Raw genomic sequence first — 15,864 nt, 5'->3', positions numbered from 1 at the left:
TCCATGCCAAGATGGTGCTGGGGTGGAGTTTGTCATTTGGGAAAATATATATATATATATATATATTTTGGCCTTCAGCTTAGCATATCACATCATCGCCTGATGCACCAAATCACAGAGCTTTGTGTCAAATCCACAGCTGTGGGAGGGAGGAGGGGGAGATTAAGTCAGTCACATGTTGTGGCACAGCTTAAAACCTGTTGAGGGGAGGAGTCTATGAGGAGTGAGGAAGACTGACTGGGACAGAGCATCATGTTCAACCCATTAATCAATAGGAACAAACTGTAGTGTAGTTTCTTATATATTATGCTGTAGGTCAGGGGTCTTCAATTAAAACTGAGTAAGGTCCATTTATGCAATTTTTTTTGTGTCAAACAGTTGGGCTCATATGAATATCAAATGTGATGAAACCCTGCACATCACCGACAACACAATTATTTTGGCACCTAAATTTCATTTAAAAGAAAACAAGATCAGATTTCACATAAATAATAAAAAGTTTGACAGTACAAACAATGAATGAACACAAGAGGCAATAAAAACTGCAGCGTTTTTTTTTTATGAAAAAATGTTTTTAAAAATTCTTTATTAGAAAAGCTGAAACAGCACATTCTCTTAATGTTAAATTGGAATTTGCCTGAATTTGTCACACAATTGCTTCTTTTGTTTACCTAGAACAGGGGTGCTCATTAAGTCGATCGCGATCTACCGGTTGATCGCGGAGGTGGTACTGGTCGATCGCTGGTCGATCGCGGCGTATAATATCATCCTAGCATCAATGCCGTCACTTGATTGATATCCAGGGCAGCCATTCAGATGACAACTGAATGTTGCCCTTCGGGTGACCAATCAAATCAAACAACGTCTCTAAGTGCAGCAGAACTTACGATGTCAGCCTATCATCCATCCCCGTTACTTGATTGACATACAGGACAACCAGTCAGATGACAACTGAATTTTGACCTTTAGGTCACCGCTCATGCGTAAACAATGATGCAAAGTGCTAAGCTAGTCGGCGAATTGCGTCAGATTTTAAGCCCTCGCTAAAGTTTATGGTCACTAAAATGAGTGAAGTAGCTGGACCAAGTAAAAAGACAAAAACATATCACTTCCATACGGAATGGGAGGTGGACTTTTTTTTCCACAATGTCTTTTTCGAAGTGCGTTTGCCTGGCTAACCTGGCTATCAGCAGCTACTGTCCGGACTATGCATCCCTGGCTGATTCAATTCAGTGCAAGTCATCAAAGTAAACTCAGGTAATTACAACAAATGTTAATAGTTAATTATGTGTGTTTTGCAATATTGGCTCATTTGGTTATGTAAGGTACATCAACATACATTGTACGTACAAATAATCCTCAATACATTTGAAAATAAATAGATGTTTTGCATTTTTGTAGTGGGTAGATCATTTTGACTCGCTCATTTTAAAAGTAGCTCGCATGCTGAAAAAGTGTGAGCACCCCTGACCTAGAAGCACTCGCAACTCTCCATCAGTGACATTTTACATCCATACAGTCCTTAGTGAATAATGAATGTGCTATGACTCTCCTAGATTTTTCATACTATACTGCTCTAATTTCCGCACCCTCACGTTTCAGAGCATATGAGACACAGTGGTTTGGCACTGAATTCTGGAAGAAAGAAGTTACTGTATGTTGGTTTTTAATTTTTCATTCATTTTTTTAATGAAGCAAACAATCATGCATCATAGAAAATGCATGGATGGATGGATAGTTCATTTCCTTGGTAAGTAAAGAAAATTTTAATTGGCTCATTTTGAGTGACGTCACCGCTTTTGTTGTCACGTAATTGAAGTAATTACGGCCACAATCTGCTGCTGTGATTGGTTTGCCAGCATGATTATATGCTATTATATTTCCCATTACTTAAATGGATCTCAGGTCTGTAAAGAGCCATCATTGGGTCCAGACCGGACCAAGGTTCGCCACTTGCTAATGGCTGCTGTAGGTTATACATGGCAAACTCTGGCCCTCAAGTATCTCAGAGTATCTCTGCATCTCAGAGCTCAACAAACCGAATGTTTGTTGTCAGTCAGCATAATTTACAAATTTTTCCAGTATCACTACATCCTTTGGAATTACTATTACTAGAATAAAAGTGGCTTCAGTCTTATACTGTATATAGCAAGAATTGCACATCCATTCTTCATCCATCCATTCTTACAGAGGGTGCCAGATTCAGACCAAAAGTAATCATTTAACTGTACACAGCAAGGAACGACACCAAGACAAGATAAGATGTGTCTTATTCTCACAAGGGGGAATTCTAGCTGTACAGCAGCAAAAGTACAAGGGGGTGTACAAAAGCACCCAAGAGCAGAGAGTGCAAATTCAAGGTAATACCAATCATGGAAGATCTACACACCATTTACAGATGTGCAGATGCTGATCAAGCCACATTTGTATTGCACTTTAACTCACTGATCATTTTTTCTCCCGCAGCTTTTCTCATTCTACAGTATATCAGCAACATGGACTAGTGAAATTGAATGGAGTGAGGTTCCCAGATTGACAAATTTAGCATCTCCAGTTACAATACTTAAAATTTCTGTTCCATAGTTTATCATTGGAAATATAGTCAAATGTTCACCGCTACTGTATACCAGCAGCATAGGCTAATGACCGTAAATGTAGTGAGGTTCTTCCGATGGGCAAATTCTGTGCAGCAAGTTAGCAGTTGTTTCCATCTGCTTGACTGGCTAGGCTACTGTCACATGACATGTTGTATTTTCTTACAGTTGGCTTGTTTATTTGAATGGGAAGATATTCAGCTCGGAGCCTCGGGCATGTTTTGCCGCTTTTCTTCCTTTTCGTTGAAACAAGTCAGCTAATGTTTGATGTTCAGGGCATTGTCGGGAAAAGAGAAGGATTTAATTGTGGGAAATAAAATATCTGTCCAGTACTTCATGAACTTAAACTCTTTAATAATGAATCTATAATTGATAATTAATTCTCATTCACCGAATGATATATTTGTGCCTATTCCTAGTACTGCGAGTCATAAGAGCTTATTTGGTGTTCTTTTTTTTAACATTGACCCCTTTTTAAACTGAATATTCAGACATGGCACTGCCTTGTGTAATGGTGAACATTTGACTCCTTTCCTCCTCTGTTCATCATTATGTAAGCATATTTTTCTCTGTCTGTTTGTGTGTAATTGAGCCATTATATCACCCGGGTAGAGTGAGTTCACAAACTCATAACACTCCTAATTAACAAACAAGGTTCAGGAACAATTATCTGCATTTTGCTTCTTTGCACAAGTTGTAAATAATGACTCATGTCATGATGGGTGCGACTTCAATTGCTGCTACCGTTGATATCTTTGCCACCATCACATTTATTTGTCATTGGAAAGCTGTGAATGTTCTTCCGATCCAGGCTAGTCCTGTCATGTTATATACTGTCAGTCACTTGTTAGGCTCGCAGCTAAGATAGCTGCTATATCCTGTTTGGACATACTGATGTAATTACTCCTGGGATGAGGAGAAGCTAGGAATTGACGAGGATGGGAAAGCACATCCTGCTGATGGGAATGCTTACATCTGAAGGCAGGCAAATTAGTATACTGCTTGTTTGTCTGGGATATTTGATATTACTTTGTTGTCAATGGTGGTTTTTGACTTCATTGTCTTTGTGAGCCTTGTGTTTTCCTGCAGTGTTGTTAAATTAAGAGAGTGTAGTCTTTTATGTCACCTTGTATCGTGACTGCAGGGTGGTGGTATTGTCATAGTCTGGGGCTCCAAAAGTGTGGCTTAGATTAGTACATTTAGAGTGCTTTCACTCGAGCACCATTAGTCCATTTCAACCCAGGTATAGTTCATTCGTGAGATCTGTCAGATGTGAACACAGTATCCAAATGCAGATGAATTGATGCGGATTGATCCATTTTGAAGAGTTGTTTACTTCAAAGCCACTGCAGCTAATGCCCATTTGGTAATGAGGTGTCCTGGCTGGTCCAACTATGCATAAAGCAGGGTCACAAGTCTGGGTAAATGTTTCTAAATATGAATTGCGCATATTAACATAGAACTAAGATGAACGTGTCATTATATCACGTGTGTCTGGTTATAACGGCAGCTGGCTGTATGGAGATGGTGCAGGGGGCATCTCTCATGACTGAAGGCCCTCTCCAGTCCAGTGACTGGGTTTTTCAGCAGGACATGGTGCAGTTCACAATGCTCCCCTGACAGAGCACCTCACTCTTTCCAATTGAGAACACTTGGGGATAGAAGCCAAGGGAAATTTCCAAAGACGGACATCAGTTCCAGACAGTGGATGCCCTCCGTGAAGGCATCTTTGCCACCATTCTTTCCATTTTTCCACTTGTCTTAAACAACACTGGTCTTAGTCAGTAGAATGATTTCTAATTGTAGAACCATTCAGCTGCAAGCGCAAGAATGAAGACACGTTTTAATGGACTTAAAGCTTTTTCACGGCACACCGTGCCGCTACTTGACATTACCACTGTGATGAGTTGGAAACAATAGACCTTCTCTTGAACGTAGCTCATTTCGATAATTAATTTATAGAGAATTCAAGATGACTGGAAGAGAGAGAGGCTGCACATCTTACTCTGCCATTTATTTCTCTGATTCAATTCCCTCCACAACCACCTCATTACTGCTCTGTGATAACTATCATTCTCTTTACTTCTGCAGTACCTTTCCCCCTTTTTTATATCACCTCATTGTGCTTTGATGGTAGCGAAGTAGTTCACTTGGTTGATTTTCACCATAAATTCCCGTTTCAAATCACCCTGTAACTGACTGGTTCTGTCAGCCTTTCTCCCTGAGAAGTTTAGGATGAATAGGAAGTGGATTTGCACTTGAAGCTGTATTCAAAAGTGATGATTAGAAAAGCCTCTGTACACTTGAACGTGACCCTGAATTCTCAGAGTTTCCAACTGTCAGTTCAGTAGATGGACTGTGTACCTGGTTACGAGAGTGGGCAGATGTTGGCGATGTAAGAGGACTTTCCACAGTCACCGATCAATCAAAAGGAGGAAAACTGGAGCATCCAGACTGTGTACATCTTGCTTCCAATTGTCAGCATGATCATTGTCTGGAGTGGTACACACACACACACACACACAGCTTCCTCAGTTTTAGAATATAATGCCGGCTTGTAAACGTGCACCCAAACAAGGTCATTAAAGAAAGCCTTTCTTCTCTTTCTGTCTTTCTCAATTTTGAAATGACTGCTCCGTGAGCTGCTTCTTTGGAGGAGCTGCAGAAAGACAGGCTCTATAAACCCTGTGAACCTTCTTTCCTCAGAATAATGCATGAGTCCAGAAAAGAAGCGCAAGTAGTTTGCCGTCACAGTAGGAAGGAAGGTGACTCCCAGACGGTTTCATAGAACCACCCATTTATTATTTTTTTTAACAAAGACAAGCAGGATAAACACTGGATTGATTCATGTGTCTTCTCATCTTTTGACTAATCTCTGCTGTTATTTACTAAAGGTCACATTTTGGGCTTGTCTGTCCTCAGTAAGTCTTCGTCTGGGCTGCGTATTTATCTAAAGATGGAAGGATTAAGGACAAAGATCAGTAATTTGTTCTGTACTTTACCATCATCCTCAGTAAAAATTGAATCTGTTTCAATCTTAACTGTCAGAATAGTTATAATGCAACACATTGACTGCTGAATTTTCCATTTGGGGATATTAAGTTATAAAACTAATGACAGATGAATGAGCTCGTTGTTGTCCAATGGTACATTTTTAAGCTTAGAGGGGACTGTATGCAGCTGGATTGAGATGGTCCTTTTTTTTCAACTAAAAAATCTTAGAACACCACCACCCACTTGCATATGTTACCAATAGTGGTTTACAATTAAAACTAATTAAATGTCATAAAATCTGAGTAAATTGATTGGTCACTGTCTGGTGGTTACGTACACGTCTGTATCAAGCTCTCACACACACACACACACACACACACACACACACACACACACACACGCTTACATACTGAAAGCAGGTAGAGGATGTGATATAGCGTTTAGAGTGTGTTCAAATGCTAGCACCTTTGCTGCATAAAGTCCCTTTAATGCTGCATTTGAATACAGCAGACATCCTGTTTGGAGCTTATAGTATGGTCCGACCTCAGATTGTTTCAGACGAACAAAGTAGAAACACATAAAAAACACATGGCAGATAACTGCAATAAGCTTTTTTTTTGGGAGGGGGGGTTCAGGCCTGAACACAATCATAGCCGCCTTTAGTTATTTGTACCCAATGACTTAATGTAGAAAATATAATGCTATAGCGCATATCTAGTATAGAGTTGAATACAAATACCATGATAGTGAAGCTGGGAATTTGGAAGAGCGATGTTGTGAGGGATAAATGTCTCCTATCTAATATAACCAATAAATACAAATATGTTTTTTAGTGTTATATCACCAGTCATCGTCTTTTAGCATTACGGCACATATTTGCTTTGACTGATTCTGATTTGGTGAGGTTTTACTGCATGTTTTTGTCATCTAAGAATTGAATTGAATTGAAAATGTTCCCAATATCCTTGAATGCATCAGTGGTCTTACTAAGATTTTGCCTCTTTTCAAAACAAAACTTGAGAAAATGAGCATTTTTGAGCATGTAATGGATGTTTTATCTCCCACATCAGATCAGATACAGTATTTGCATCATGCTGAGTCTTACTCTTATGTAATAATTGGAATTGTTATGAGAAAGATGGATCCCAGCTTAGTCACTAGTTTAAAGGTCAGGTATGTGTTTGTTTGATTGTGCACACCGATACTATTATTCAACATATCAGCAAATCACATGGAGTAAACAAACAACGTAGAGCTGTATTTTTAGATAAGGATGACTGAGACACCAAAACAGCTAGTTGGTGACTAGGTGGGGGCACTTGGCTGACATTGTTGACATTCTCGACATATGGACAAGCATGCTTTGTCATTCAATTTCTCATTTACATACATGTAGATTTTAACATGTCGCAACCAATGGACAGTGCATGATATGCTGCGATAAGCTGCTGTTCCTGCAGCCGGCAACTGCACGTGTTGTGGTGTCCCAAGTCTTCCCACAGAGCCGATTTCCCCCTTGTCAAGATTTGTTTGTATGCAAAGCCCTTTTCAAGCTCGTGTGAACTGGGCGTTATGTAACCGTGATTGACTTCTCATTAAGAAGCCATGCAAGGCCCTTAACACCAAGACTGCATGCGGCTCAGCAACGCAGCAGCTCTTCATCAGGGAGCACAAGTGGGAATCGAGGATGATTACCGTCTCAAAAACACATCTTGACTGCATTGAACTCTAAGAGCCCGGGTGCTTCTAGAATAAATATATTCAACGCACACCAACATATGCCCAACAACCCAACTGAGCTTCTAGCTATACATACATGAATCCATAGACAAATGTGAGTCTATTATTCCTTGAAGGAAATATTGAAATTATGTTTGTCCACATCTTAGTGGAGCGTTTGCTCAACGACAGTATGCATGTGTATAATAGAGATGACTCACCCTGTCCTTATTTTTCTACATTTTTACAGAATGAAAAACCTCTGGGTCATTCAGCGAGCAGATCCAGCAATATATCCAAGGTGAGACTTTCCCACATCCATAACAGTTTTCTCCCCTCATTGCACGTCAGACTAACTTGTAAGGATATTTTAGCAATAATAATCAAAACTAAAAAAAAAATCCATCCATTTTCTATCCCGCCTATCCTCACGAGGGTCGTGGGTATGCTAGAGCCTATCCCAGCTGTCTTTGGGTGAGACGTGGGGTACACCCTGGATTGGTCGCCAGCCAATCACATGGTACATATAGACAAACAACCATTCACACTCACATTCATACCTATGGACAATTTGGAGCCACCAATTAACCTAGCATGTTTTTGGAATGTGGGAGGAAACCGGAGTAACCAAAGAAAACACACGCATGCACGGAGAGAACATGTAAACTCCACACAGAGATGCCCAAGCGGCGAATCAAACCCAAAATGTGTGGCCTACATTATTTTTGAAATAATAGGAATTTTTTTCTCTGAATGTTCTGAACTCCGTTTTACATTGGAGGAATCATTGTGGTGGTCTGCATGGATATTGCTTCATTTCCCTGTTGTTCTTCTCTAGACAGCAATTTGATCAAATCAATGAATTTGTCATAAGACTAATCCCTAATATGAGCGAACTGCAACTTTTAGCCCGGAAACTGTTGGCCATTATAGCCAATCAGAAGCCTGAAGCAAGTCACTTGTGGAAACGACATATGTAGGTGTGGACTGATAGTCATGTGGTGAGTCCAGATGAGCAGTACAGGGCAAACAGACACGCCTTCTTCCCCATGAGCCTCATCTATTTTCTCTCATCTTTCCTTCCCCTCCCCTCACAATCCTGCTCCTCCTGAGCCTCTTAAGAGGATAAACCATTTACTTGTGCTGAGACATGTCAGGGTCACTTAGCACTCCGTATCTAATGTGTCATCCATGAGCCGCTCTGTCTTTTAGATGCGAGTGCCGTGGAAGTCATTGCACCCACATGACTCACTTATTGTTGCTTTAATGGTTTAGTCCAAGTTACGATGCAACTTCTATGACTTTGTCACTACTCTCGAGGACATCACATCCGACCTCATCACCCATTTCCTTAGGGAAAAGTGTGTGTAACAATATGATAGGCATGAAATATGAACACGGTTCTCGAATGTGACAGTTATAGCTCATAACCGGCCAATCGGCTAATCTTGCCCGCTGCTTCCTAAAGGGAAATGACACTCGCTTATTACAATGTTGTCATCGGAGTCTCAGCACTTACATTAGTGAGTCTGGGAAAGGTCACTCGCTCACGCTGGAGGGGAAAGTAGCTGTATAAAAAAATGTAGACATAGTTACTGTATTGACCCGCATATAAGACGACCTTTTTTTTTCAAGACTCATTTCTGCAGAGAAAGTCAGACAGACAGAACAAAAGACAAAAATGTTGGAACGAATACGTAAAATGGTGGTACCAAATCAGTTTTTCCCTTACGATATAGTAATTGAAATCCAATTAATCCATTTTCAACACCCAAAAGTGTTAACACAAAAAACTTAAACAAATATATATAGTGTTAAAATTATAGTTAGAAATGCAGAAAACTATTATAAATACATGTCGAAGAGATAAATGAATATTTAATTTCACTTTTACCTTGATTGAAGACTTGTCAGCTATGAAATGCTATGAAATTTGCTATTTGAAATTTGCTATTTCTTAAATTCAATAATGTTTCTCACCTTCTTTATCAAAGAACTGGTACTTTTAACTTTATTTGGCTCCATGGGGATTATTTTGCAGCCTTTATCAATAGGAAAAAACAGACTTGTGTTGTAACTGTGTTAAGCGCTACAGAGTCAACCACTAATAATATCATAGAAGGGCGACAGACCTGGGAACAATGACCTCTGGTTCCGCTAACAAGGGCATTTTGTGATTAAAAATGTACCTGAAAATGTACACAAAGGCAAAATGTTTGCAGCAATTTTCAATGTAAACCTAAAAATACGTTACCCAGGATGCACTGTATGTTAACCAAGGTTTTACTGTGCTGTATGTTTCTTAGCTGCATTGCAGTTATTTGATTGCTATCGTTGATCAACATATTATCGGCGTTACTTGCTAACAACGGCTGCATCTCCAGGTCACTGGTTTGTGTGAGTGACAGGAAAAAAGCTCTGTCGCCTGGACAGAAGACATTTTACACCACCTGTTTACAAGTATAAATCTCCAGACCGGGATCACAGGACAAGACCACAAAACTTTCATCTGATTCTATTGTTTTGGCTCCACCCACAATAGACATAGTTAAATTAATACCGCTCTGATGGTGTCAGTCAAAACTGAGCCTTTCTAAAGGCAGGTCTAGTGTTGGATCTCATTAGATGCAGGCTTACATACCATACCTATTGAGTCTTCATTATAATTCTGTCTATATTCGTTTTTTTCAAAAGCACTTTCCTGAGGAGGCTGCTTGAATACAAAGATCTTAAAGTCAGCAGGACATTTGGCATGCACCGCCACCTACCTGTTATAAACATCATGCTGCAGCCTGGCAGCAAAGGACCCAATATTGTACTTTCATAAAGACATGACGCCTCCATCAGGATGCGTGTTAATGTAAACGCCTACTTCGATTTTCACCCGCACTTTGTCTTTTCATTGATTTCCACCTCTCAGTGTTTTCATTGAGCCGCCCTATTGTGAAAAATGTAAGATGTCTGCTAATAGCGATACAGAAGCTGAGAGTTCTATCACTCACTTCTGAGTGAGTCTAAGAGGTTTTAGCTGCAGCCTCGTGTTGGTGTTGAGCACCGTGCCAGTGTGTGTTTGGGGTGGGAGGTGAGGCGGAATTAAAGTATTACACTGGTCATAAAGATAAAGCAGGCGAGCAGCCGCTCAATAGACCGGTGCTGGGTTCAGGCCAAAGATCTGGCAGGTGCGCTAAAATTCCAATCACGGCGGTTTGGCAGGTTTGGTGTTTCACTGACTGGACCGGTTGTTGGCTCATTGGTTCTTTTATTGGGTCATTGTTCTCATTGGGTCTACTTAACTCTGCTGATGATGTGAGATTTGTAGCCAAGCCGTTGTAATGCATGTATTTCTTTCTCTCACAACCGTGTTGAATTGTTATTAGCCCCGGTAGTGTTTTTTGAAACTATTTTAAGCCACATGAAGTGTCTTTCAGTACTAAAAAAAATCGCCAATTTTGCAGCCATATTCAGTGCTGGTCTGTATGGGGTTGGATTTTGTGTACATGAAACATAGCATGTCTTTGCTGATGAGAGACGCATCCCAACAATTTTAACCACATGTACTTGAAAAAACTGGTGATGGTAAATTATGGAACATTTGAGTTTTACTGACTCAAGTTTTAAGACATGCAAAACTCCGCAGTTAATTCCAGCCCTTATTTTTGACTTTTGTGTTGTGAAAGCAAGTTCTTCCAGGCTCAAACCTTTTATGTGCCGTGCTGACATCTGCAAAAGCCATTCATGCCTTCATTAGTTCCAGGATCGACTACCGCAACACCCTCTATACTATTACTATACTATTGAATCAATCCCTTTTCTGAAGACTTCAACTGGTCCAAAATGCTGCTGCTCGCCTCCTATTCAACTCCTCAAAACATGCCCATATTAGCCTGATTCTCTTTTCTCTTTTATTCAAGGCCATTAATGATCTTGCTCCATCCTACTTATTCGACCTGCTGACTTTTTGCCAACCAATCAGTCTGAACTCAGAAATGGAGAGATCACTCATTTGCTGTGTCTGCTCCTAGGGTCTGGAACTCTCTTCCACCTGGTCTACGCTCTGTAACTGAACTATCATATCAGTCTTTAAATCACAACCAAAGACACGCCATTCAAACTGGCATTGGACACATGGTCTGTGTTTTACAATTATGTTGGTCTGTTGGTAAGGTGCTATACAAATAAGTATTGATTGATTGGTTATTTGTCACTCAATGCTTTGCATTGATTTAGTCAGAAAATATCTTACTGGTTTATGACAGGAAAACCTAGCATCATCTTTGTAAAGACGTACTTATTCATACAGCCCTTTTATTGGGTGTCATTAGGTTGATTACAACGTAATTAAACAGTGTTTACTGAGACGTTAAAACATTGGTACTGTAATGATGGGTGGTCAGCGAATTGAGTGCATTTTGGTATATTTTGAAAAAGCAGCAGTGGTCATTTTAGTCTCTTTCTCAAAATTCCGCTGCCAATCTGCTGATTGCCAGTTAGTCCAAGCTGATGGGAAGTCCTGTTGAGTCAGATGGAGCCTGAAGATTTAGGAGTCTCAAGTGCCAGATTAATGATTGGCCAATCAAATCAAATGGCTTTCTCGCGGCCATTTGCAAAAATCACCTACCCCTCAAATCGTCTCATTAAAGTGTGGCTCTACTCACTTTCACTGCAGATGGTCTTCTACATGCATTATATTTTACTGCCTTTATTACCAACCATATGACATAGCAACATATTGCCATCTTTGAGCAGGTGGTATCAACATCAATCCTCCTGCAAGATGTAATTAAGCTTGGATGAAGAATCTGTCGGACAGGGAGAGATGTTACATAATTAGTTTTTTCTTATTAATTAATCGGGAGATGTTCATTAAAATGACATTACAGCAGCAAAAACACCTGAATACCATCGTCAGAACTTCCATAGGCCAAAGCACACCACCTGCCAGGAGATGCACAGTAGGAATAAACACAGCCTCCCACGCCATCCGTGCAAGCACGACCTGTCTGTATGTTGGATGTGTTTCCAGCTGACACCAACAGTCGAGTCAAGTCATGTTCCTATAGTCGGCCAGCTACTCAGCGTGTTGTCAGCCTACCTCATTAAATATAGCAGCTGTTGCATAAGAACCATTTGCATCGCTGATCTTGTCTTGCGGTTCCACAGAACGTGAACTATGTGTTCTAGAGCGGAAATAAACATGAATATCGAGATGGAACTACATGATTGGACGATCCAAAGCATTTGTTTCTTCTGCGATAACATGTAATGAATCAGGGGCGTATAATTAAGATAAACGTGCTGTCGTTATGCATGAGTGAAAGAGAAAATATGTCATTCATGAGCAGGCTGAAGGGCATAGCTTGACATGGAGCGTCTATTGATCAGTGTCAGACCGTGAGCTATAACGGTCGCCCCGGTTAGAGATGAAATCAATAGGTAATTAGTTTCATGGACGAAGCGAACCCACTTTGGAACCCCAAACCCTGATCCACTTTTGACTACACTTCAAAACTTTATTCATTCATTCATTTTCTACCGCTTATCCTCACGAGGGTCGTGGGCGGTGCTGGAGCCTATCCCAGCTGTCTTCGGGCGAGAGGCAGGGTACACCCTGGACTGGTTGCCAGCCAATCACAGGGCACATATAGACAAACAACCATTCACACTCACATTCATACCTATGGACAATTTGGAGTCGACAATTAACCTAGCATGTTTTTGGAATGTGGGAGGAAACCGGAGTTCAGGGAGAACATGCAAACTCCACACAGAGATGGCTGTGGGTGGGTTTGAACTCGGGTCTCCTAGCTGTCAAGGTCTGCGCGCTAACCGCTTGACCGCCATGCAGCCCCCAAAACTTCATATCCTCTCATTTTTGTGTTTGGACTCGTTGCCATGTTGGTAAAACTAACGCAGTCCAGAGGGGATCATGCTCTGCTTCACAGTGTCATACTGCATGCTGGACTTCATGTTTACTTCAGTGAACCACAGCTCCCCTGTTCTAGCAGTCACTCATGCTCACACCATAGCTTGACTGTAGGCAAGACACTATTATATTACTCACATTTCTTCCTAGTTATTCGGACAGTTAATGGCTGCTTGTTTTAATGGCATTTTCAGTGGATAGTAAATCTACTCTACTATACAATTCATACACTCACTACTCTTAATGTAATATCCTTTTAAGAGAAACCGTATCTTGCATATTTAAGTGTTTTTTTCTGAAGTATACTATTGTTGCTTTCAGGCGGGAAGCCCGACTTCTGTGAACGCCCCATCTAGCTTCTCAAGAACATCCGTCTCTCCCTCCAGCCAAGACATCTGCAGGTACAAGCTTTTCATTTTTAGCTGTAATTGTCATATTTGTAAACACAAGGACAGCTGTATGGGGCAGACTGGTTAGTGGGCCTCATAGTGCTGTCAATTGATTTTTATTTGTAAAATGGGTCATTGAGTGTGACATATTTCAGTGTCAGCCCCCTGAAACATTTTTCCCCCCTCTCTCTTTAATGTCTTTATTTCTCCCTTTTTGTTCTTTTCCACTGCCCCTTCCTGCTGTCCGTCACCATTCCGTCCTCCTACATGAAAAACATACACACACATACACCAGCAGTCCAGATCAGGGGTGTCAGAAGCGGACCACTGTTGTTTTCTTGGCTCCTAACGGTAAAAGCTATGAAGGTTCTGGAGGTACAGTGACCACCATCTGCTCAGATCCGCCACCTGTCCTCAAGCAACGAGACTGGCTCTCACTGCTGCGTCCGTCCTCAGTCAACATTCGCCCTCACGGTTCGCTTCGCTTTTCTGTGTCACTCAACGACGTGGGCCAGCGCGTGGACAGCCTTTATCGTGGTCTGAACTTTATCGATCGCACCTGCTCTGAGGGAGAGCTGGAGTTGAAGGCCCTGCCCGCCCAGCCTGGGGGCTCTGATCCAAGGGCGGCAGACAACCAAAAAAATGGAACATCGAGTCCGGCCTTCTTAACACAGCACCACCCTGTCACCTCTTTCACTAACAACTACAAATATATGTTGAGCCTCCCAATTAATAACCACCATCTATCAAATGCCGTCCCACCCATCCGTCCTCCTCCCCCTCCACTACCCCCTGACCAACCCCATCGCTCTCCAAGCTCCAACTTCCTCCGCCTGCTCCTCCCATTCTCCCAATCCTCAACCTCTGAGCTGGATGGCTACACTTCTCACCTTCATATCAACAAGTCCTCCAGCGCCTTCTTGGAAGGCAACGAGTTGGAGTTTGCACCAGAGGAGCTACCGGCGGAAGACGGCCTCACAGAGAACCGTTGCACTCGCCCTCCACGAATAACAAGCACAGCTGAGAAGAGCGCCACTCATCTGGCACCCTTGTGCTACATGGATGAGGACAGCGACCTGGACCGCTGCCCGTCCCCTTTGTCAGCGAAAACTGAACCACAGTCCCCATATTCACAGTCTGGCGACTGCTGCAGGTGGGTGTCTGGATGGTTCATGCCCACCCCTCATGTGATGTGGTAGAGCCCACACCACCCCTGTGAGTGGAGTAGTAGACAGACACTTTCTAGACGCGTAGTCTGATACCTGCAGTATTTATCTTCACACCAGCTGTTAGAAGCAAGTGAACCTGACACACACACACACACACACACACACACCGTAATAACGTCCTTATTCATGGTTATCCAGCATGTTCCCCTTTTTGTGACATCATCCTTTTTTCCTTTGTGTGTGCTCTGTTTGTTTCCAAAAATGTTCAAGGAGAGGCAAGAAATGAAATGATTCTCAAAGGCGCTACCAGTGGTACTTGTACCAGTTTGAGTATAATGGAATTGGTGTAAGGCCAGAATCTAACATCCCTTTCGTCCTTTCATGGTGCTGACTTGGTTCAACACAGTTCTACTCGGCATTGGTGCTTTTCCACTGCATTTTGTATTGTGGTTGTGGTGGTTTTGTACATGAATGTTACTAAAACATTAGACGCAGTTCTCAGTATGATGCAGATCAGTAATCCCCCACTGGAAACAAACCAAACCACAATAACAAACACCATTTACTTAATTGAAGTCCACATTCCTGGTTCCCATCCTCACTGTGCTCTGATGAGGAAACACACGAGAGAGCAAAGAACTTGAGATCCTGAGGAGGATTAATAGCTTCAAATTGGCTTTTTGTCTGTACACGCACACCCAAACAAACAAAGTCATGGAAGCTTCCTGTCAGGTGGCTGGAAACGTGCTCACAGCAGGGGATTTTCTTGGAATGCTTTCTTTCTTGATCAAAACCCATCCAATGTGGCTGAATTACAACAAATTTTCAAAGATGAGTGGGGCTCATTGCAAGTTTTTGCAAATACTTGATTGCAGTTGTTGCTGCTAAGAGTGGCTCAACCAGTTGTTAGGTTTAAGGGCAAAATGTAGAAGTTGTGGAAAAAACCTGCATTTTGTGTTCACTTGTGTTGTTATTGATCGATATTTACATTCCTCTGATCAGAAAGATTGCGTAAGTGTGACAAACATGTAAAAGAAGGTGGAAATGGCTCAAACAGGGCTAAAAAAAAAATAAAT

At 41.5% G+C, this 15,864-nt stretch overlaps 1 protein-coding gene across 9 annotated transcripts in view; it reads left to right on the top strand.

Annotated features, from left to right (window-relative positions):
* marchf8 (membrane-associated ring finger (C3HC4) 8) overlaps positions 1-15,864 on the top strand; it is a 77,178-nt gene that overhangs the window by 50,703 nt on the left and 10,611 nt on the right. For 4 of the 9 annotated variants that reach the window (XM_058057975.2, XM_058057974.2, XM_058057978.2 and 1 more), the window contains 2 exons: positions 7,558-7,608; positions 13,552-13,631. In XM_058057975.2, coding sequence (XP_057913958.2) covers positions 7,558-7,608; positions 13,552-13,631 — 131 coding nt within the window. Of the gene's footprint in view, positions 1-7,557; positions 7,609-13,551; positions 13,632-13,914; positions 14,773-15,864 lie in introns of all 9 variants that reach the window. The other 5 variants (XM_058057972.2, XM_058057970.2, XM_058057973.2 and 2 more) reach the window with 2 other exon arrangements.

Source organism: Doryrhamphus excisus, linkage group LG20 (assembly GCF_037039965.1).
Source record: "Doryrhamphus excisus strain RoL-2023G ecotype Guam linkage group LG20, RoL_Dexc_Guam_v1.1, whole genome shotgun sequence".
Classification (NCBI taxonomy): domain Eukaryota; kingdom Metazoa; phylum Chordata; class Actinopteri; order Syngnathiformes; family Syngnathidae; genus Doryrhamphus; species Doryrhamphus excisus.
The sequence above is the reverse complement of the archived record's forward strand: the minus strand, read 5'-3'. Positions and strand labels throughout refer to the sequence as shown.